The 24,019-nt window shown below is 45.6% G+C and overlaps 1 protein-coding gene across 1 annotated transcript in view; it reads right to left on the reverse strand.

Moving 5' to 3' along the window:
• Nucleotides 1–24,019, reverse strand: part of LOC141264330 (maternal DNA replication licensing factor mcm6) — a 467,762-nt gene that overhangs the window by 319,251 nt on the left and 124,492 nt on the right. The window contains exons 3-4 of the mRNA XM_073676620.1: nucleotides 21,919–22,029; nucleotides 21,531–21,780 (exon numbers count right to left, since the gene is read on the reverse strand). Of these exons, the coding sequence (XP_073532721.1) occupies nucleotides 21,531–21,780; nucleotides 21,919–22,029 (361 nt within the window). The remainder of the gene's footprint in view (nucleotides 1–21,530; nucleotides 21,781–21,918; nucleotides 22,030–24,019) is intronic.

Here is a 24,019-nt window from a genome sequence, read left to right on the forward strand (position 1 = left end):
CATGGGATCAGCATGGGGAAGACCCCTGGAAGCATTTCTGACTCCCAGGTCACTGCTGTCAAGGTGGTCAGAGGTATTACGCCACTTTTATGGACTCACAATAAAACATACAAAAACGAAACCAAACGATTTTCCTGGGAAAAATATTAAAGAACATCCTTTCCAGGGTAATGACTTGTATATAAGGCAAAATAAATAACCAAAAACAAAAATGCTCCTCCACACCTTGGGCTATGTTCACATGAAGCGTTTTTGATGCGGTTTTTTTGCACTTTTGCATTGCTTTCAACTAAGAAAAATACATTCACCGGGAAATGTCATTTTAACATTTTACAACCTTATCTGGCCATGTGGTGTGTGACACATCCTGTTTCATTTATGATGGAGGGAAAATCAGTGTCCTATTTTTATTGGGCCATCAGTCGACCCTCACTATTGTTAGAGAGCTATCAGCCGGCTATGCTTTGTTGTTCCCATTATTAAAAAGTGGGTCTCCTATACTGTTATTGCGTATGCAGTGACTGCAAGGGCTGGCAAAAATTTGGAGGAACTCCAATTCCCCTTGCAAGAGACGTAGATATGTTGATATGGTACATATGGTGGTGATATGGTGGTGGAGGATGAGAATGTGGAGAAGGAGGACGACGAGAGCAAATAAACAAAATCAGGAAGCGTATACCCATGTCTGGGTGTGAAGACAGAGGTGCATAGGAATAGAGTTAGACCTCCCCAAAAAAAGACACTATTTGAGTTTATGTTACACTGCTATCTGTTACGCTCTCGCCCGGACTGCCTGGCGTGAGCGTGATTAGTGATCCAGCTGTACCATGAACCGAGGAGTGCCTGGAGGGGCGTAACTAAGTATCAACCCGATCCGACCAAGGTTGCACGGCGGCTTAGTCGACTCAGTGAACCAACGAGGAACCGAGCAAAGAGACCAGGTGAGACTCCAGGCCAGACCCCGGTCAAAGTTGTTGACCCACACCGGGGAATGCAGGGGAATGCAGGAACAGGCAGGTTAGACTGACATATAGGCAGGTGGGTATTGGCAAGTATGGCTGGTTTGCAGACAGGTGGGCACTGGCAAGCACAGCTGGTATGCAGACAGGGAGATACTGGCAAGCACCGCTGGAGCGGTGGGCAAGGCAGAGCAGAGAGAAGCCGCCGGAGCGGTGGGTAAGGCAGAGCAGAGAGAAGCCGCCGGAGCGGTGGGCAAGTCAAAGCAGAGAGAAGCCGCCAGAGCGGTGGGTAAGGCAGAGCAGAGGGAAGCCGCCAGAGCGGTGGGCAAGTCAGAGCAGAGAGAAACCGCCGGAGTGGTGAGTAAGGCAGAGCAGAGAGAAACCGCCGGAGCGGTGGGCAAGGCAGAGAGGACAGGGCTCTGTTCACAGGGAACAGACTGGAAAATACAGGAAGATACAGAGGAAGGGAAAAGGGACAAGCAGAACCAGATACACACAAGGTACTTCCTATGAAGTAGCGAGTGGACACAAAACTCACAAACAGAAGTACAGAGACAATGAGTTGGAGTTAAGTGCAGGTTCAGATACTGCAGGAAAAGGGAAGGTACGGACATAGAGACAAACAGGTAACAGGCTACGATACAGTTCAGACAGGAACTGATACTGCAAAGAGATACAAGAACGAGCCTGGGTATACAGCCCCCAGAGATGGCGGAAACGGACAGAAGTCACAGTTAACAGGTCTGGGTACGCAGCCCCCAAAGATGGCGGAAACAGACAAGAAGCAGAACTGGACCTGGCAACTTCAGCGTCAAGGAGCACACTGAATGTTAGTGTTGCTCAGGCACCTCCTACTGGGTGGAGGGGGTTTAAATATCCAGTGACTCACAGCAATAGGCTGGAGACGCATTAGGGGTGCGCCCACAGCAGCTATAAGAATCAGGAAGTAACCAGGCCGCCGCCCTAAGCAGTCAGTCAAGAGGCATGCACACAGCATGAACCGGAGCAAGATTTGCAGGCTGGACTGACAGGTAAGATTGCGGTCTTGCATAGTGGGAGGTGGTGCACTATGCAAGCATGCCACCAGGGATGTTACACTATCATTCTGTGGTGCTGAGAAGTCTGGCCCAATCCAGCCCTTGTTCATTTTTATATGAGTCAGCCTGTCAGAATTTTCAGTTGACAGGCGGCTGCGCCTAATCGGTTATAATTCCACCGGCGGAACTAAAAACCCGCTCTGACAAAATGCTAGCGGCAGGGCAGGCCAGGACCTCCAAGGCGCAGAGGGCCAGTTCATGCCACGTGTCCAGCTTGGATACCCAATAATTATAAGGCACAGAGGAATCATGGAGGACGTTGGTATGGTCGGCAAGGTACTCCCTCACCATCTTCCGAAACTTTGCACGCCTTGTTAGAGTACCCCCCACATCAGGGCCTGTGCGATGGGAGGGTTTGAGAAAACTCTCCCAGAATGTTGACAGTGTTCCCCTGCCTCTGCTGGATTGCATTTGTGTCTCTCTTGCCTGTACTCCTTGGTTGCCCAACGAACTGTGACCTCTGCAGCCAGTGTTTTCAGATGGGAATTTTTTCACTAATTCCGGAACAAGCGCCTTCTCGTACTGCCTCATTTTATTAGGCCTGTCCTGCAAAGGAAAAAGAGACAATGTTCTCCCTACAGCGTGGGTCTAGAAGCGTCACCAACCAGTAATGGCTGCCACCCAAAATTTGGACAACGCGAGGGTCACGGGAAAGGCAGCCTAACAAACTCAGCCACGTGTGCCAGACTGCAAAGAGGCAAGACTTCCGTGTCCTCACCAAGAGGATGACTGACCATGCATTCCTCCTCCTCTTCCTCCATGTCCTCAGGCCATCAACGCTGAACAGATGGTATGGCAGTTGTGTAGATAGTACTGTCTATAGTGCAGAAAACGAGCTCCTGTTCTTCCTCCTCCTCATTGTCACCAAATCCACGTTGGGATGAGAAGGCTGGGCTGTGTGGAATCTCCCTGTATGGTTCCTTGCTCCATCTCATCGTGCTCTGCCTGCAAAGTATCCTGTTTAATTGAGAGCAGAGAGCATTTCAGAAGACAGATAAGAGGGATGGTGATGCCAATTATGGCATCATAGCCGCTCACCATCTTGGTGGACTCCTCAAAGTTTTGGAGGATGGTACAGATGTCAGACATCCATGTCCACTCCTGAGTTTTGGTGTTGAGTCTGACTTGAACACAGATGGCCTTCTTGATGCTGGTAGTCTACAAATGCCCTCTTCTGTTCACAAATCCTTCCCAACATCTGCAATGTAGAGTTCCAACGCGTGGGGACATCACACACCAGTCTGTGAGCAGATGCTGCTGAAGCACGGCCAGCGTGGCGGAAGCTGTAGCTGACTTTCTAAAATGGGCACACAGGCGGCGTACTTTGACAAGCAGATCCGACAGATCCGGGTAGGTTTTGAGAAGCCCCTGAACCACGAGGTTAAGTACATTGGCCCGGGGGAGGAAGAGGAAGAGGAAGAGGAAGAGGAAGAGGAAGAGGAAGAGGAAGAGGAAGAGGAAGAGGAAGAGGAAGAGGAAGAGGAAGAGGAAGAAGAGCTGTAGAATGTGGGGGAAACCCTGATTGACCCAGGGCCCACAATCCTCGGCATCAGGACGACGCGTTCCGTCCCAAGGTCCGACTAGGTCCCGGCTTCCACTATGTTAACCCAGTGTGCCGTCAGCGAAATGTACCATCCCTGCCCACAAGCACTTGTACACGTGTGCGTGGTTAGGTGGATTTTCCCAGTAACTGCGTTGTTGAGGGCACGGCTAATGTTGTGGGATACATGCTCGTGTAAAGCGGGGATGGCAAACCGGGAGAAATAGTGGTGGCTGAGGACAGAGTACCGAGGGACGGCCGCCGCCATGAGGTTGCAGAAAGCTTCCATCTCCACGAGCCTAAAAGGCAACAAATTGAGTGCAAGCATTCGCGTATTGTTTGAATTTAGTAGTGTGGCCTATGGGGCGTTAACTGCGCATTTGCGCTTGCATTCCAAGGACTGGGGTAGGGACAAATGATCGCTGCGCTGGGACAAGGATGTGGACGTGCTTGCTGATGGTGCTAGTTGAGTGTTCAACGACAGATGAAGGGAGGGAGGCATCTTAGCATTCGCCATGGACAGGGTATTGGCGTGCACGCACAACAGCGGAACAAGTAGTGGTGTCACCCGCAGACACCGTTTCTGGACCCAGGGGTTCAGCCCAGTTAGTCGGGTGCTTTTCTGTCATGTGCCTGATCATGCTGGTGGTGGTCAGACTGCTAGCTTTGCTACTCCTGCTGATGCTGGTCTGGCAGGTGGTGCAAATGGGCTTCTTGGGGTTATCGGCAGAGTCTTTAAAAAACAACCAGAGTCGGGAAGAACGGTTGCCCGCCTTCTGTCTGTGGCCACCACACTGCTTGTTCTTGTCTGTTGTGGTGCTACGCCTCCCTCCCCCTGTATGCTGCTGCCCTCGCTCTGTATGTCACCTTGCCAAGTTGGGTCAGTGTCTTCATCTTCCACATCCTGGTCCTCTTCCTGAATTTCTGGCAATTGTGTCTCATCATCATCCACCTCTTGTGGCAGTTTCCCACCGTCACCTTCAAGTGACCGTGGCTGCTCAAATATTTGGTCATCGCTACATGCGATCTCCTCTTGCCCCGCTTCAAGTGGACCGGGCAAGAGGCCCGAATCTATAAATGGAAAAGTTTACAGCTCTTCGGAGTGTCCAAGTGTGGGATCAGTTGTCTCTGGGAACTTGGCATGGTGGGAGCAAAGAGGATCAAGGTGAGGAATATGCAGTCCAGACTCCGGGCTACTGAGACTTGACCGAGTGGAAGACATGGTGGTGGTGGCAGCTAAATGACTGAAAGAATTATCTGCTATCCAACCAATAACCTTTTCACACCGCTCTGTGCTCAATAGTGGTGTTCTGCGGCCCCCTATTAATTGGGACAAGAAGGTCGAGCAAGAAGATGTGGGTGTTTGCACAATTTCAGCTAGCCCACTGCCTCGTCCTCTGTATTCAACATCACGTCCACTTCTCCATCCCTTGCCATGCGCCTTGCCCATTTTAAAATGGAGGACAAAAATTTTCCACGTTCATTACAAATGGCTGGATGTGTAGCACACTTATATGTGATGAGTGTGACGGAAAACCACAGTTTTAAAAAGCTGGCCTGTAGGTTACTATTTTTCACAGCGACCTGGTATCAATAACTTCACTAACACTGCAACAAAATTTAAATGGAGGCCAATATTTTCCACATTCACTACAAATTTCTGGATTTTTAAATCACTAAAATATGGAAAGAATCTGGCTGTATTCTGCTGTGGCAACAATCAAATTGAGGAGAAAAACTGTTCTCTGGATTGATTTTTTAACCAAATGATCAGGATTAAGATCAAAAAAATAATTATCTCTAGCCCCTGATACCTGGGGCTATTTGTAGAATTATCTGCAACAGAAGCAGCACACAGAACTGGAATGGAACCTCTTGTGATGTATTATACACTGCAGCCTGCCACATACACTGCCTGCCTAGCTCTGAGAGATAATAAATTATATACACTGCTCAAAAAAATAAAGGGAGCACTCAAATAACACATCCTAGATCTGAATGAATGAAATATTCTCATTGAATACTTTGTTCTGTACAAAGTTGAATGTGCTGACAACAAAATCACACAAAGATCATCAATGGAAATCAAATTTATTAACCAATGGAGGCCTAGATTTGCAGTCACCCGCAAAATTAAAGTGGAAAAACACACTACAGGCTGATCCAACTTTGATGTAATATCCTTAAAAGAAGTCAAAATGAGGCTCAGTATTGTGTGTGGCCTCCACGTGACTGTATGACCTCACTACAACACCTGGGCATGCTCCTGATGAGGTTGCAGATAGTCTCCAGGATTGGGGGTTGATGGACGCCACGCACACCAGGATAGGGGGTTGAGGGGCGCCACGCGCACCAGGATTGGAAGTGACAGGCGCCACGCATACCAGGAGTGGAGATGAGAAAGCCATGCATACCAGGATTGGGATGAGAAAGCCATGGATACCAGGATCAAGGGTTGAGTACCATCCATACCAGGATTGGGATGAGGGGTGCCATGTATACCAGATTTGAAATGACGGGTGCCATGCATGCCAGGATTGGGGATGGGGGGGTGCCATGCATACCAGGGTTGGGGATGGTGGGGTGCCATGCATACAAGGATTGAGGGGTACCATGCATACAAGGATTGAGGGGTACCATGCATACCCGGATTGGGGGATGAGGGGTACCATGCATACCCGGATTGGGGGATGAGGGGTACCATGCATACCAGGATTGGGGGATGAGGGGTACCATGCATACCAGGATTGGGGGATGAGGGGTACCATGCATACCAGGATTGGGGGATGAGGGGTACCATGCATACCAGGATTGGGGGATGAGGGGTACCATGCATACCAGGATTGGGGGATGAGGGGTACCATGCATACCAGGATTGGGGGATGAGGGGTACCATGCATCCCAGGATAGGGATGAGGGCAACACAGCAGGATGGGGGAACAGGATTGAGGAGCACAAATACCAGGATAGGGGCAGCACAAATACCAGGATGGGAGACCACATACCAATAAAAATGCTCACCACCCAGGTGTAGAACAGGATCAATAACACACATACATACATAGTACAGACCAAAAGTTTGGACACACCTTCTCATTTAAAGCGTTTTCTGCATTTTCATGACAATGAAAATTGTACATTCACACTGAAGGCATCAAAACTATGAATTAACACATGTGGAATTATACAAGTAACAAAAAAGTGTGAAACAACTGAAAATATGTCCTATATTCTTGGTTCTTCAAAGTAGCCACCTTTTGCTTTGATGTCTGCTTTGCACACTCTTGGCATTCTCTTGATGAGATTCAAGAGGTAGTCAACGGAAATGGTTTTCACTTCACAGGTGTGCCCTGTCAGGTTTAATAAGTGGGATTTCTTGCCTTATAAATGGGGTTGGGACCATCAGTTGTGTTGTGCAGAAGTCTGGTGGATACACAGCTGATAGTCCTACTGAATAGACTGTTAGAATTTGTATTATGGCAAGAAAAAAGCAGCTAAGTAAAGAAAAACAAGTGGCCATCATTACTTTACGAAATGAAGGTCAGTCAGTCCGAAAAATTGGGAAAACTTTGAAAGTGTCGCCAAGTGCAGTTGCAAAAACCATCAAGCGCTACAAAGAAACTGGCTCACATGAGGACCGCCCCAGGAAAGGAAAACCAAGAGTCACCTCTGCTTCTGAGGATAAGTTTATCCGAGTCACCAGCCTCAGAAATCGCAGGTTAACAGCAGCTCAGATTAGAGACCAGGTCAATGCCACACAGTTCTAGCAGCAGACACATCTCTTCAACAACTGTTAAGAGGAGACTTTGTGCAGCAGGCCTTCATGGTAAAATAGCTGCTAGGAAACCACTGCTAAGGACAGGCAACAAGCAGAAGAGACTAGTTTGGGCTAAAGAGCACAAGGAATGGACATTAGACCAGTGGAAATCTGTGCTTTGGTCTGATGAGTCCAAATTTGAGATCTTTGGTTCCAACCACCGTGTCTTTGCACGACGCAGAAAAGGTGAACGGATGGACTCTACATGCCTGGTTCCCACCGTGAAGCATGGAGGAGGAGGTGTGATGGTGTGGGGGTGCTTTGCTGGTGACACTGTTGGGGATTTATTCAAAATTGAAGGCATACTGAACCAGCATGGCTACCACAGCATCTTGCAGCAGCATGCGATTCCATCTGGTTTGCGTTTAGTTGGACCATCATTTATTTTTCAACAGAACAATGACCCCAAACACACCTCCAGGCTTTGTAAGGGCTATCTGACCAAGAAGGAGAGTAATGGGGTGCTACGCCAGATGACCTGGCCTCCACAGTCACCAGACCTGAGCCCAATCGAGATGGTTTGGGGTGAGCTGGACCACAGAGTGAAGGCAAAAGGGCCAACAAGTGCTAAGCATCTCTGGGAACTCCTTCAAGATTGTTGAAAAACCATTTCCGGTGACTACCTCTTGAAGATCATCAAGAGAATGCCAAGAGTGTGCAAAGCAGTCAGCAAAACAAAAGGTGGCTACTTTGAAGAACCTAGAATATAAAGACATATTTTCAGTTGTTTCACACTTTTTTGTTAATTATATAATTTCACATACGTTAATTCATAGTTTTAATGCCTTCACTGTGAATGTATAATTTTCAAAGTCATGAAATTGCAGAAAAATCTTTAAATGAGGTGTGTCCAAACTTTTGGTCTGTACTGCGCACACACGCGCACACACACAAAAGTGCCCCCTTTTTGGAACTTATACCAGATTTGTTAATTTTATAATGTAGGACAACCTGACGAACACTACACAACTGACGTATGACAACCTGAAGAATACTATGTCAGTTGTGTAGTGTTTGTCAGGTTGTCATACGTCAGAAATAAATTTAGTAGTGCATGTAAGTATGGTACCTTTTGAAGCTTTCTTTCATGCACAGGCCAGGTTTGTTGGGGCAGGTGTTGCATTGATAAATGGTGTCCTTGCGTATTCCCCTTTTGGAATACACTCGGCACCTCTTTTGTGACTTATCTTTTTTTCCGCTGTGAGGGACCACCCCCGGGAAATGTTGGCCTGGTACAATTCGAGGTCCTTTATTTCCAGAAGTGCTGGGACTCACTCTGTCACTACTGCCAAACATGAAGGCCTCGATCACTACCTCCTGGAAGTGAAGGTACGACGTAGAAGTCTGGCCTGCACATTGTGACAGAAGGAAAGCATTGTGCATTGCCATCTGTATGATGTGCATGATAAGCTTCTTGTACCACACCCTGGCATTTCTCAATGCACTGTATGGCTGGAGGACTTGATCAGATATCAACCCCCCCCCCCATTTTCTTGTTGTACCCCACTACACAGTCTGGTTTGACGACCTGTGTAGTGGAACCTCATACAGTGCTGAGAGTGCTGCCATCACCATGTATGGTGGTCAAGAGAAGGACATCCCTCTTGTCCTTGTACTTGACCACTGGTAGGTGGTCGCTGCATTGGGCTCTGATCTCACCCCTTCTGAGCAGCTACCCAATTAGCATCTGCGGGAGGCCTCTCTGATTTTTGCGGACCATACCGCAAGCTGCGGTACCTCGCGCAGAGAGGGACTTGAAGAGCGGGATACTTGTATAAAAGTTATCCACGTAGAGGTGATAACCTTTATCAAGCAGTGGGTGCACCAAGTCCCACCCAATTTTCCCACTCACTCCCAGAACAGGGGGGCATTCAGGGGGTTCAATCCAGGAGTCCTTGCCTTTGTAAACTCTAAACTTGTTTGTGTACCCTGAGGTACTCTCACAAAGTTTATACAGCTTGATTCCGTACCTGGCCCTCTCACTGGGCAGGTACTGCTGGAATCCAAGACGCCCCTTAAAATGGATTAAGGACTCACCCACGCAGATGTCCCTTTGGGGCACGTACACTTCAGCAAACTTGTTGTTGAAGTGCTCGATGACCAGTCCAACTTTGAAAAGACGATCAAAGTTCGGGTCATTGCGTGCAGGACATCTTGCATTATCGATGTAATGCAAGAACTTGTGTATGGTCTCAAAACGTGTCCGGATCATAGCCAAGCGGAACACTGAAGTGTTATACAAAACGTCAACACTCCAGTATTGCCGAACTTCTGGCTTCTTAAGGATCCCCATATGAATGACCAGGCCCCAAAACTTCATAATTTCTACTGCGTCTACAGGAGAGGGGTTTTGTTCCTCAGAGAAAAAGACTTTGAAAACATCTAGTTCTCAGTTCTCATAGGCTGGTGGTGTCAAACTTGATTACTGATTACACCACAAAATCAGGAATCAATGGCTCATAATTTTCGGGGGGGGGGACGAGGTCCATATTGCGTCAGTAGTGGGGGGGTGCTGGTTCATCTTCTCTCCTGGGGCGACTGCGTGGCAGTCCAGCAACACCGGGGGAGGAAGCGGAGGAGGAGTCGGAAAAAAAGAACTGTGGGATCCTCTCCCTCGCTGTCAGTGTCAGAAGCAAGAAATGCGTATGCCTCCTCCGCTGAATAAGCGGGACATTTTTTGCTATGTATGTGGTGCGTGTGTCAGTACTTTAGAGTGTGTGTTCTGAAAAAAAAAAAAAAAAGGAACAACCGTAGGTGGAGCAAAGAGCACGAGTGCAGATCGTTGAATTAGGTCACCGATCAGCGCTCGGCTGCTTCAGGAAGCACAAAATAAAAAAGAGCAAAAGTCAAGGGATCAAGTACTGATCAAGTAATGATAAGCACTTGGTGGCAGAAAGGCAGATGGGAGGGGGTGAAGTGGGGAAGGGGGGGGGAATCAAAAATTCCTACTTACAGCTGTCTCTCAGATGTCTTCTGTAAGAGGTCTTCTGGAGCAGAGGAGGCGATTGTGGTGTCACAGGCTTCTGTGGCACCGGAAGCCCCAGCACAGCGCACAATCTGACAGCGCGACCGCCCTCTACAAAAGAAAAACAGGGGACAGGGACAAAAAAAAAAAAAGTCGAGCACGGACGTTGATCAGTGACATAGTCATTGGTTAGTTAAGAAACGGGGAGGTGGGAAGGGGGGTAAAAAGGTGATGGAAGGGGGAGGGGGGGATTGAGAGTGGATGAGGGGAGATCAGAGATAAGCTTACCAAAGACTTCTCTGTTCTTCTTTCAGGCTCTGGAGCAGGATCAGCAGCATAAGCAGGCTCTGTAGCAGGATCAGCAGCGGGAGCCCAGCAGCAGGAGATCGGAGCAGTCGATCAGTGATGGGAGCAGCATAAGGAGACCGAAGCAGCTGCAGGCCCAGTAGGAGCAGGTAAGATAGCACACCAGCGACCCAAAGTGTAACCGCCCTGTACAAATCCTCACTATGTGTGAGGAGCTGCATGGCAGTCACAGGGGAAGAAGGTGATAGGGTGGTGACAGGCAGGTCACAGGCAGGTCACAGGCCGGTTACCACCTTGTCAGGCACTCTGATTGGAGCGATCAATGTCATCATTGATCGATCTAATCAGAGCCAGCAGGGGCCTGGACAGACACTACAGGGGGTCACAGAGAGGTGACAAGCAGGTCACAAGCTGGTCACCACCCTGTGACCGCCCGGTCACCTCGCAGTCGGCACTCTGATTGGTGCAATTGCTGATTACATCGATGGCACCAATCAGAGCGGGTTATGAAGAGGGCTGGCGTTGCTCTTAGCAGCACCGATCCTAGGCTGCACATCACTGTTTCCGCCAATCTGATTGCCAGAAACTGTGAGAAATGTTGTGTTCAGAATTGAACAGCCAATCACAATGATCGTGGTTGCGGGGGGGGGCGGCGACGCCCCCCAGGAAGCCTATGCCATCTACTTTGAGGTAAGATGGCGCCGGTATTTTAATGCGATTAAAGATTGCGCGTACCAATATGTATCTGGTCCATAAGGCCCAGGGCGCAGATACGTATTAGTACATATAATATCAGAAAGGGGTTAAGGGGTAGAGGAGCATTTTTTCCCCTTTAATTTTGCCTTATATACAAGTCATTATACAGGAAGGAAAGTCTCTAAAAATGGATTTTACAGGGAAAAATGTTATCTTCGGTTTCATCCGTAAAAAATGTAGTAATACTCTGGACAACATTGTTCCTAGCAGCGACCCGAGAGTCAGAAGTGCGTCCAAGTGTCATCCTCATTCCATGTGAGCGCTGTTTCCATCCATCACAGCGATTTTCCTGTTCCCCCAGCCCTCCCGTTAAGGTCTTCCAGAAAAATGCTAGTTTACCATCGCCTTCCATTATATTCGTTACTCGAGTCGAGCACGTCCGACCTGTGAGATTTGGAGTACTGAGCACTCGAGCATTTTAGTGCTTGACCACCACTAGTGATTTTCAAAGATCATGAGTCGAATTTGTTAAAAGTGCTTACTATAATTTGAAACAATCGTTCCAATGTAGCCATCTTTTTTGATAATCAGCAAAATAATCATTTCTAGTAGAATGAGTATAATAGTATAAAGTTTGGAAACGTGAAGGCTTAGGGACAATCTTGCTTCAATGAACAAATATTTGAAGTAACAGTACAGAGCTCTTTCTAATGATCTTTTTATACTTAGAACTGCAATGACAAGAGGGCATCCCCTACGTCTAGACTAAAAAGGCTTAATCATAACAGTGATTCTTTACTGTGCGAGCAGTGAGATTATGGAACTGACACAAGGTTATAATTTTGAGTAAAAAAAACAAACATTCAAGCAGCACCCTTAGGTCTTTCTTAATATAATATTACAGGTTATGGGTACTAGACTCTGCGATAGGATGTAAATTCAGTTAAGTAGTCTGTCATTTAGGGTTTGTTTCCCATGATATGGGGCAATTGGGGGGGGGGGGGGTTTGCCTTCTACAGAATCAACGTGTGGGGTTGTAGGTTGAACTCTACAGACTTAGGTCTACTTTCAACCTAACAAAAAAATGTAAATAAATTAAACTATGAAACCCTTGAATGACCTATGATTGTTGGTGAAAGACAGATATTTCCATTTTGCAACCATTAGATGTCTATTATATATGTTTGATGGCTAAATAAGTCAAAGTGATTAGGTCTAGGTTTAATGAACATATTGTGTGGAGATAACTATATAATTTGAATTACTCAAGAAGTGGGAGATCTGAGGTATACACATAGAAGACGTCAAAGACTTGCTGGTTAGTGAACACACATAATTAACTTAACATTTGAAATGGTGAAACCCAAGGAAACCACCACCCAAAGGGTGAATAACTTAAGAAAAAAGCAGGGGGGTAATATTAGGGTGCTGTCATGGTTCCGAAAAAAACATTACCGGTTAGTAATAGACGTGTTTTTCTGTCACCATGACAGCACCATGCAATGAGAGAATTGCAGATAAAGTACACGTATTAGGGAGGGACCACAGCCTGCAGAACCCTTCTACCGAATGCGAGGTCAGAGGAAGCTGATAGATCCAACCTGTAGTGATTGTAGAAGGTAGAGGGGGACGACCAAGTCGCGGCCTTACATATCTGCTTGATGGATACTCCCAATCTCTCTGCTCAGGAGGTTGCAATCGCTCTTTTAGAGTGGACTGTTGTTCTTTGGAGCCGCTTTAACCACTCCTAGGTAGGCCATCTCAATAGCTTCTCTTATCCACTTAGATAAAGTACTTTTAGAGACCCTGAAAGGATATGAACAGCACCCTATCTTTCCTCCAGGGCTCTGAACTCCAGATACTGTAAAAGGCACCTTCTAACGTCTAAAGTGTGAAACTTTTGTTCTCTCTCTTTTCTGGGGTTAGGACAGAAGGAAGGGAGACGTCTTTAGACCTATGAAATTTAGTCACTACTCTAGGCAAAAAGGCTGGGTCTGTTCTTAAGATTACTCTATCCTCCAAAAATCTGGTAAATGGGAGATCTGCTGAAGGGGCCTGGATCTCACCCACTCTACAAGCGGATGTTAGGGCTATAAAGAGCACAGTTTTAAGGGTTATTAATTTAATTGACCCTGCAGAAAGAGGCTCGAAAGGAGTTTGTTAGGGCGTTTAGCACCAAGTTCAAGTACCAGGGGGGAGTTCTCGCCACGGAGATAGGTCTGGCTCTAACACAAGCCTTGAGAAATCTCACCACCCACATATTCCCTGCCAGATTTCAATTATAGAGAGCCCCAAGGGCCGATACCTGAACCTTCAGGGTACTAACTGAATGCCCCTGTTCCCACCCTTTCTGGAGGAACTCTAGCACTGATTTAAGGGGTACTTTTCCTACTGGCAAAGAACCTGTGGATGATAAAAACTTTCTCCAGGTTCTACCATATTTTTGTATTAACTGGTTTCCTACTACCTAACAGGGTGTAAACCAAGCCTGAAGAGAATCCCTTACCTTCTAACAATGACCCTTCAAGTTCCAGGCTGTCAGATGCAAGCCTGTCACCTTGGGATGGAAAATAGGTCCCTGAGACAGAAGGTCCGGGATCTCCAGGAGGACCCAGCGCTCTGACATACATCCTCCTTAGCCAGAAGAACCACAGCCTGTTGGGCCAAAAGGGGGCTATCAGAAGCACTCTCACCTTGTCTTGTCTGATTTTCCTCAATATCGCTGGTATCAGACAAACTGGAGGGAAGGCGTACGCGAAACGGAAGTCCCAATTGATCAGGAATGCGTCTACGGCTTGGGGATTTTCTCTCGGGTTGAGAGAACAAAATCTTCCCATCTTCCTCTTTAGTCTGGTGGCGAACAGATCTATGTCCCCATCGGTCTACAATCTGTTCGAACACTGATGTTTTCAGGGACCATTCCCCCTGCTGAAGTTGTCTGCGGTTTAGATAATTGGCCTTGACATTGCACTTCCCCTTGATGTGCAAAGCGGACAGTGCCTGAAGGGATGTTTCTGCCAGGGAGAATATCCGACCCGTGATCTGCATCAGGGCTGGAGAGCAGGTACTCCACTGATTATTCACATTAGCCACTGCAACCTGGTTGTCAGTGTACCATCACCTGGTGGCCTTGTAGGAGGGGCAGAAATTTGATCAGTTCATGTTCTATTGCTAGAAGCTCCCATGAGTTGGAAGAGCCCATACTCTCCTGTTTTGGCCATGTGCCCTGAATTAAGTGGTCGTCCAGATGGGCTCCCCACCCTCTGGGACTGGTGTCCGTGACGACTACTCTGGTGAATTTGGAAACCCACTGGACCCCCTCCTGAAATGAACCCTCTGCTAGCCACCACCGGAGCGAGAGAGAGTTGTCTCCTGTCATAGTTAGACAACCTTCTAAATTCCCCTGCAAGGTTCTTTCCTGTCTCAGGATGTCCCACTGCTACTGTCGTGTATGGAATTGGGCCCATTTTACTGCTGTGATACAGGAAGTGAGGGAGTCAAGGAGATACATTGCATCTGAGGGTTTCTGAATCACCCCAGAGATTAGACCTAGTAATTTCTCTTATTCTCTTCCTGAAAATAAGTAAAGAGACAAAGTGCAATAGCACCGTTACCCAATACAACAATGTAGGTATGCAATGAGAGTTGCTCACCTTGAAGGAATAGACTGGGGGCTGCAGACAGCACAAATTTCCAAAGGATATGAAGATGTCAGATTTACAGATGAAGAGTGGTGGTGATAGATCCACGCTCCACTGGTATTGTAACAATCTAATAGACAACGCGTTTCACGGACATGCCCGTTTCACAGACACCACACCTATCGCATATCAACAGCTATGACATGAGGAAGCGGATGGGTATGTCCATGAAACGCATTGTCTATTAGCTTATTGATACAATACCAGTGGAGCGTGGATCTAACAATAAGCTAATAGACAACGCGTTTCATGGACATGCCCGTTTCACAGACGCCACACCTATCGCATATCAACAGCTACGACCCGAGGAAGCGGACGGGTAGGTCCGTGAAACGCGTTGTCCATTAGCTTATTGTTACAATAAAGTACAGTTATCCATACTGCTGTACCTGTCTTTGCTTTCACTGGTGGAGTGCAGATATATCAGCACCACTCTTCATCCGTAAATCTGACATCTTTTTCTCTTCCGGCAGTCGACAATGCTGACAGTCTGAATCCAGCATCAGTCCTTAAGAAAAAAATATATATATTTAGATTTTTGAGGGTCTAATTTATTTTTCTAGGTTCAAATACCAGCCCAAGTTCCCTAGTATGGCGCAAATATCCTTTACTTTAACCTGGCACTGACTGTATGAACTTCTGACCATGAGAAAGTCGCCCAGATAGGAAATTAACAATCTGTTCTCCTGTCTTAGGTGGGCAGTGACCTCTGCTATTAATTTTGGGAATACCCAGGGTGCTATTGCTAACCCGAAGGGAAGGGCTCTGTACTGGAAGTGCCTTGTCACACCGCCACTCATTTTTGGAAAGTGGTATGAATTGGGACATGATAGTATGCGTCCTTTAAATCTAGTACTGCCATATAACAACCGGGAAACAGGAGTTTTACTGCTGATTTTATTAATTCCATCTTGAATTTCGGAAATTCTCAAATATTTGTTCAGGCGCTTTAAAATTTATTATAGTCCTGTAAGATTTGTCTTTTTTTTTGTTTGTTTTTTTTTATATATCAAGAACCGAGAATAGAACCCTTTCCCTCTCTGTCCTGATGGTACTTCCAGCAGGACTCCCTTCTCCAGGAGACTTAGGACCTCTGCCTCCAGTGCCAGTTCTGATGGAAATTTCCTTGGAGTTGTAACCATAAAAGGTGTCTGGAGGAGGCTTTAGGAATTCTAACGTCAGTCCGAGTATCCAAGCACTGCAAAATATTTTTACCCAGGCTGGAAGGAAGAGGGAGAGCCTCCCCCCCTCCACCGGGAACATCCAGTCATTTGGGGGGGGGGGGGCCCACCGAAAAGGAAACCTGTTTCCTTGTCCGCTCCTCCCACTTGTCCTGGTCCCTAAAACCCCCCTTTTTTATTAAATCTCTTCTTCTGAAAGGGCGGTCTGAATGAGGAAAAGGGGGGTCTGGGAAAGTCTCTTAGCTCCTGAATTCTCCAGGATGTTGTCTAGGGCAGAACCAAAAAGATATTCCCCTTCACAAGGAAGGGGGCATAATTTTGCTTAGCCTGGAAATCCCCAGGCCAGCATTTTAACCATACCGCTCTGCCTCCCGAGTTGGACAGAGCCGCTGATCTGGCCACCTGTCTTGCGGAATCAGCTGAGGCGTCTGATAGGAAGGCTGCTGCGCCTTTCATTACCGGGAGTGCATCCAGTATAGACTCTCGGGGCGTATCACCTTTAAGTTGATCCTCAAACTTGTTTAGCAAGACCATTAAGGATCTAGCTGTACAAGTAGCTGCAATAGCAGGCTTTAAAGGAACCAGCTGCTGCTTCCCACGTTCCTTTTAGAAAGGTATCAATTTTTCTATCAAGAGGATCCTTCAACATTCCAGAGTCCTCAAAAGGGAGGGCTTATTTTCTTGAGGCCTTTGATATGGCCACATCTAGCTTAGGTGCTTTACCCCAGGAAGACATTGCCTCTTCCTCAAAGGGGTATTTTCATTTGAAGGCAGAAGGAAGATGACCTTTTTTCTCAAGCCTTCCCCATTCCTTAATGAAAGAGTTCAGGGACTTATAAATAACAGGGAAGTTTTTTCACCTTCTCTGGTCTAGGGTCCCGAACATAATATCCTGTATGGATTTCTTTGCTCTGTGCTCAACCAGCCCCATGGTAGATCTTACTCCCTTTACCAGGTTATCCACTTCTTCCAGTGGGAAGCAATGCCCGGTCCCTGAATCACTCTCAGAGGAGGAGGACCTTTCATCAGAGTCTTGTACAACTTCATCCTCTGACCCAGATTCTGATAAAAGAGGGTTCTCTTCGTCGCGAAGATCTCTCCGAGGCGGCTCTCAAAGAACTTTCTACTTCTGCTTTTATAAAGGGACCTCAGGTTGGAAGTAAAGTTAACTTTCTCCTCTGCTGCAGTCTCGTCAATAGATGTGTGAAAGTTTTTTTTGACCATTTTTTTCCTAGCTCCTGACTACACAAGGCACAGGCCCTGTGGTTGGATTTAGATCCTTTTTTAGGGACCTTCTAACATTGGGGAAACCCCATAAAAGAAAAAAGGAGGAGAGAAAATGGCAAGAATGAATAATATTACACATTGTACTTTCACGTAGCTCACTCACCATTCCATTCAGAAAATATAAGGGGGCTACCGGAACAGGAGGTAGAATGTCATACGAGATCTCTTCTCTGGAGACCACGGAATCTTCAATTCTGCTGGAGATGTGGTGATGTCGGGACTCCCTAGTCCTGTGTCCCCCCACCTGGGCAACCACCACGGCATGTCCGCTGAGACTCCTTAGGATGCTTCTGTCACCAGCTTCCAGTCCCTGACTGGGACCATTGCTGTGGCTCCACATCCTGTTGCCTCATGGCTAGCAGCTGCTGATCCTGCGGCGGGGTGAGAGAGTGCTGCTGTAATTCCATTACAGCTTGCGCCCCTGTCTTGCTGGCAATGTGTAGTTTAAATATTCCCTCCACGGGAATCAGCCAGCCGGCGTCACTTCCGATAACGCCCTCTCTAGTCATGTGAACGGTGCCAGCGTGCATCATCAGAGTTCAGCTTCTGGTTCGCAGATGCAACTTCCGGATCCACGCTGCCTGATGCTGAGCCGGGATGCGCAGCTGTTGGCCACCTTACTGTGAAGGCGCTGCAGCCCCCACCTTGTCCAACGAATGGAACCCCATCGGGACCCGCGTGGCGCTTCCAGCTCCCCTGGCACCGCCGCGACAGAAGCTGTGCCATGCCAGAACACAAACGCCACAGGTCTGGTAATCTTCCTACGATCTTTTCTTCTTCCGCCATATCTGGAGGCTCCCTTGTCAAGGACAGGAAACCACTGAGGCAGAGAGGCGCCACCCTTTTTTTCTTGAAGGTTTCCTGTCCTTGAAGGGTGGATCCCCTCTCTCGTTGCATGGTGCTGTCATGGTGACAAAAAAAAAAAAAAAAATCACATTGTATGATTTTTACGTAACCAATTAGAATTTTATTGCTTGAAATAAGTATTTGATACAATAGAAAAACAGAACATAAAATTTGGTACATAAACATTTGTTTGCAATTGCAGGAGGTCAGACGTTTCCTGTAGTTCTTGACCAGGTTTGCACACACTGCAGCAGGGATTTTGGCCGACTTCTCCATCTATATCTTCTCCAGATCTTTCAGGTTTTGGGGCTGTCGCTGGGCAACATTCAGTTTCAGCTCCCTCCATAGATTTTCTATTGGGTTCAGGTCTGGAGACTGGCTAGGCCACACCAGGACCTTGAAATGCTTCTTACGGAGTCACTCCTTAGTTGCCCTGAGCTGTGTGCTTCTTGTCATGCTGAAAGACCCAACCACGACCCATCTTCAATGCTCTTACTGAGGGAAGTAGGTTGTTGAGGTTGTGCTCATCCTTCTTCCTCCAACACAGCGAGTGGAGCTGATACCAAAAAGTTCTATTTTGGTCTCACCTGACCACATGACCTTCTCCCATGCCTTCTCTGGATCATCCACATGGTCATTGGTGAACTTCAAACGGGCCTGGATATGTGCTGACGTGAGCAGGGGGACCTTGCGTGCCCTGCAGTATTTTAACTCATGACAGTGCAGTGTGTTACTAATGGTAATGTTTGAAACTGTGGTCCCAGCTCTCTTCAGGTCATTGATCAGGTCCTCCCATGTACAGTCATGGCCAAAAGTATTGAGAATGAGACAAATAGTAATTTTTCCAAAGTTTACTGCTTAATTTTTTGTAATGGCAATTTGCATATACTCCTGAATGTCAAAGAGTGATCAGCTTAACAGCAATTACTGTACTTGCAAAGTCAATATTTGCCCAGAAAATGAACTTTAACCCCCAAAACACATTTCAACATCATTGCAGTCCTGCCTTAAAAGGAGCAGCTAACATCGTTTTAGTGATTGATCCATTAACACAGGTGTGGGTGTTGAGGAGGACAGGGCTGGCGATCAGTCATGATTAAGTAAGAATGACATCACTGGACACTTTAAAAGGAGGCTGGTTCTTGGTATCATTGTTTCTCTTCAGATAACCATGGTAATCTCTAAAGAAACATGTGCAGCCATCATTGCACTGCACAAAAATGGCCTAACAGGGAAGAGTATCGCAGCTACAAAGATTGCACCTCAGTCAACAATCTATCGCATCAAGAACTTCAAGGAGAGAGCTTCCATTGTTGTCAAAAAGGCTCCAGGGCACCCAAGAAAGACCAGCAAGCGCCAGGACCGTATCTTAAAACTGTTTCAGCTGCGGGATCGGACTACCAGCAGTGCCGAGCTTGCTCAGGAATGGCAGCAGGCTGGTGTGAGTGCTTCTGCACGCACTGTGAGGCGGAGACTCTTTGAGCAAGGGCTGGTTTCAAGGAGGGCAGCAAAGAAGCCACTTCTCTCCAGAAAAAACATCAGGGACCGACTGATATTCTGCAAAACGTACAGGGAGTGGACTGCTGAGGACTGGGGCAAAGTCATTTTCTCTGATTAATCCCCTTTTCGATTGTTTGGGACATCTGGAAAACAGCTTATTCGGAGAAGAAGAGGTGAGCGCTACCACCAGTCTTGTCTCATGCCAACTGTAAAGCATCCTGAAACCATTCATGTGTGCGGTTGCTTCTCAGCCAAGGGAATCGGCTCACTCGCAGTCTTGCCTAAAAACACAGCCATGAATAAAGAATGGTACCAGAATGTCCTCCAAGAGCAACTTCTCCCAACCGTCCAAGAGCAGTTTGGCGCCCAACAATGCCTTTTCCAGCATGATGGAGCACCTTGCCATAAAGCAAAGGTGATAACTAAATGGCTCATGGAACAAAACAGAGATTTTGGGTCCATGGCCTGGAAACTCCCCAGATCTTAATCCCATTGAGAACTTGTGGTCAATCATCAAGAGACGGGCGGACAAACAAAAACCAAACAAATTCTGGCAAAATGCAAGCATTGATTATGCAAGAATGGACTGCTATCAGTCAGCATTTGGTCCAAAAGTTGATTGAGAGCATGCCAGGGAGAATTACAGAGGTCTTGAAGAAGAAGGGGCAACACTGCAAATATTGACTTGCTGCATGAACTCATTCTAACTGTCAATATAACCTATTGGTACTCATAATATGATTGCAATTATATTTCTGTATGTGATATAAACATCAGACAAGCACTAATAAAAACCAGAGGCCAGCAGATCATGTGAAAATATAATTTTGGTGTCATTCTCAAAACTTTTGGCCATGACTGTAGTTCTGGGCCGATTACGACCTTTCCCAGAATCCCCTTACGAGGCAAGATCTTGCATGAAGCCCTAGACCGAGGAAGATCGAAAATCATTTTGTTTCATCCATTTTCTAATAATTGTACCAACAATTTTTGCCTTCTCATAAAGCAGCTTGCCTATTGTCCTGTAGCCCAGCCCAACCTTTTGCACTTCTACAACTTTGTCCCTGGTGTCCTTAGACAGCTGTTTGGTCTTGGCTATGGTGGACAGGTTGGAGTGTGACTGATTGAACTTGTTACCTGTATAAAAGATACCTGTACACACACTCAAACAGGTGCAAGTAATACAGGTAATGAGTATAGAGTGGGAGGGCTTCTTAAAGAAAAACTAAAAGGTCTGTGAAAGCCAGAATTATTTCTGGTTGGTAGGTGATCAAATACTTATTTCATGCAATAAAATGCAAATTAAGTAAAAATCAGGCAGTGTGATTTCTTTTTTTTTTTTTCTTTTTTTTAAGATTCTGTCTCTCACAGGTGAAGTGTACCTACGATAAAATTTACAGACCTCTCCATTCTTTGTAGATGGGAAAACATGCAAAAATCAGATCAAATACTAATTTTCCTCACTGTATATATTCAAAAGCATTGGCATTACAATTTTTTTGGACTAGAGGAATTGTGATTTTTGAATCTGTTTGAAAACTTACTTGAATCTTTACACAATTTAGTGTAAATTCTTCTGTTGCATACAATTGAATAAAAAAATAAGTAGATTGTGTTCAAGAAAAATGAAAATACCTTTTGAAAATCAACAAATCGTGACTTATTCGCGTCCAGTGTAAATCTGCGACGATTGGCACAAACTGGATTTTTACATATTGTTGGCTGCGTATATTTGAACTGCTGTTCTACATCTTTTATTACAGATTGGCAATCCATACACAGAAAAGTACCACTGACAAGTTCTGGGTGAACTGGATGAGTCCTCACAACTTGACCGCTAATACGAAGCAAAGTTCCAATTTTTAAAGAACTAAGTTCTCGTATCCTATTAGAAAGGATTTAAAATTGAAAACATTTATTTAACAGTATTTTTGTTAAATGTAGATCAAACCCCAACCACTACTACTAAATCATTTAAAAAAAAATATATATATATATATATATATATATATATATCTCTTACTTTTGTCTTGATGGAAAGTCAGAGAATGCAACATAGAATTCTTTGCCGATTGGGACATTTCCAATTTGTCTTACAAAGTTTCGAACAGCCCGGCAGAGATGTGGATATACTCTATTAGAGAATGCAGATTGAAACAACACATATCTTATGAAACATCAATACAGAAATTCACAAGTGTAGTTAATATAGAAGAACAATACTCACTTGTTTTTTGGGGCAAGTCTTGTATAATATTCCAGGTTATTTTGCATGGCTTGTTAAATGGTCAGACCTTAACTGATATTGGAGGAACATACCCAACGTGCCACCAACAAGACAGTTCTCTATTTCTGGCACAACTCATCAGGATATTTTTTTTCCTCATGGGGCATTAGCAATACTTCTCCACTCACAACAGGTCTCCTCAAAAATATTCAGCATATAAAACACATTTATAAAACAGGGATTTTGCCAAAATCATAACATGCAGGTGCTTCTCATAAAATTAGAATATCAAAAAGTTAATTTCAGTTCTTCAATACAAAAAGTGAAACTCAGAGTGATTACAAACCGTGATTTCAAGTGTTTATTTCTGTTAATGTTGATGATTATTGCTTACAGCCAATGAAAAAAAAAGTCATTATCTCAGTAAATTAGAATACTTTATAACACCAGCTTGAAAAACTATTTTAACATCCGAAATGTATGTTCAGTGAATGCACTCAATACTTGGTCGGGGCTCCTTTTGCATCAATTACTGCATCAATGTGGCGTGGCATGGAGGCGATCAGCCTGTGGCACTGCTGAGGTGTTGTGGAAGCCCAAATTGCTTTGATAGCAGCCTTCAGTTCATCTGTATTCTTGGGTCTGGTGTCTCATCTTCCTCTTGACAATACCCCATAGATTCTCTAACCCTAAGGTCAGGCGAGTTTGCTGGCCAATCAAGCACAGTGATACTGTTGTTTTTAAACCAGGTATTGGTACTTTTGGCAGTGTGGACAGGTGCCAAGTTCTGCTGGAGAATGAAATGTCCATCTCCAAAAAGCTTGTGGGCAGAGGGAAGCATGAAGTGCTCTAAAATTTCCTGGTAGACGGCTGTGCTGACTTTGGTCTTGATAAAACACAGTAGACCTACACCAGCAGATGACATGGCTCCCCAAACAATCACTGATTGTGCAAACTTCACACTAGACCTCAAGCAGCTTGGATTGTGTGCCTCTTCACTCTTTCTCCAGACTCTGGGACCTTGATTTCCAAATGAAATGAAAAATTTACTTCCATCTGAAAACACCATCTTGGACCTTTAAGCAACAGTCCAAGTCTTTCTCCTTGGACCAGGTAAGATGCTTCTGGCATTGTCCATTTGTCATGAGTGGCTTGAAACAAGGAATGCGACACTTGTAGCCCATGTCCTGGATACATTGTGTGTGGTGACTCTTGAAGCAATGACTCCAGCAGCAGTCCACTCCTTGTGAATCTCTCCCAAATTTTTTGAATGGCCTTTTCTTAATCCTTTCAAGGCTGCGATAATCCTGGTTGCTTGTGGAACTTTTTCAACCACACTTTTTCCTTCCACTCAACTTTCCATTAATATAGCACTCTGAACAGCTAGCTTCTTTAGCAATGACCTTTTGTGGCTTACCCTCCTTGTGGAGTGTGTCAATGACTTGCCTTCTGGACATTTGTCAAGTCAGCAGTCTTCCCCATGTTTGTGGAGCCTACAGACTAAGGGACCTTTTTAAATGCATCAAAAGCCTTTGCAGGTGTTTGTTAATTATTTTAATTTACTGAGATAATGACTTGTGTTTTCATTGGCTGTTAATCATAAACATCAACATTAACAGAAATAAACAATTGAAATAGAGTCATTACAGAGTGATCTATTTAATATATGAGTTTCACTTTTTGGATTGAAGAACTGAAAAATAAACTTTTTGATGATATTCTAATTTTGTGAAAAGCACCTGTAATTTTAGATAATTTGTCTTAAAGAGTCATTTCTATCTTCATAGATGAGTAATGATGAATAGTGCTTAAAACAAGCACTTTAGCAATTAACATTTTTGTTAATTTGCAGTCGTTTAGTAACACTTTTCTTTGGCAACAGGTTGTTGCCTAGGAG

Source organism: Phyllobates terribilis, unplaced genomic scaffold (assembly GCF_046119375.1).
Source record: "Phyllobates terribilis strain yellow unplaced genomic scaffold, ASM4611937v1 Scaffold_4__5_contigs__length_816908805, whole genome shotgun sequence".
Taxonomy (NCBI): Eukaryota; Metazoa; Chordata; class Amphibia; order Anura; family Dendrobatidae; genus Phyllobates; species Phyllobates terribilis.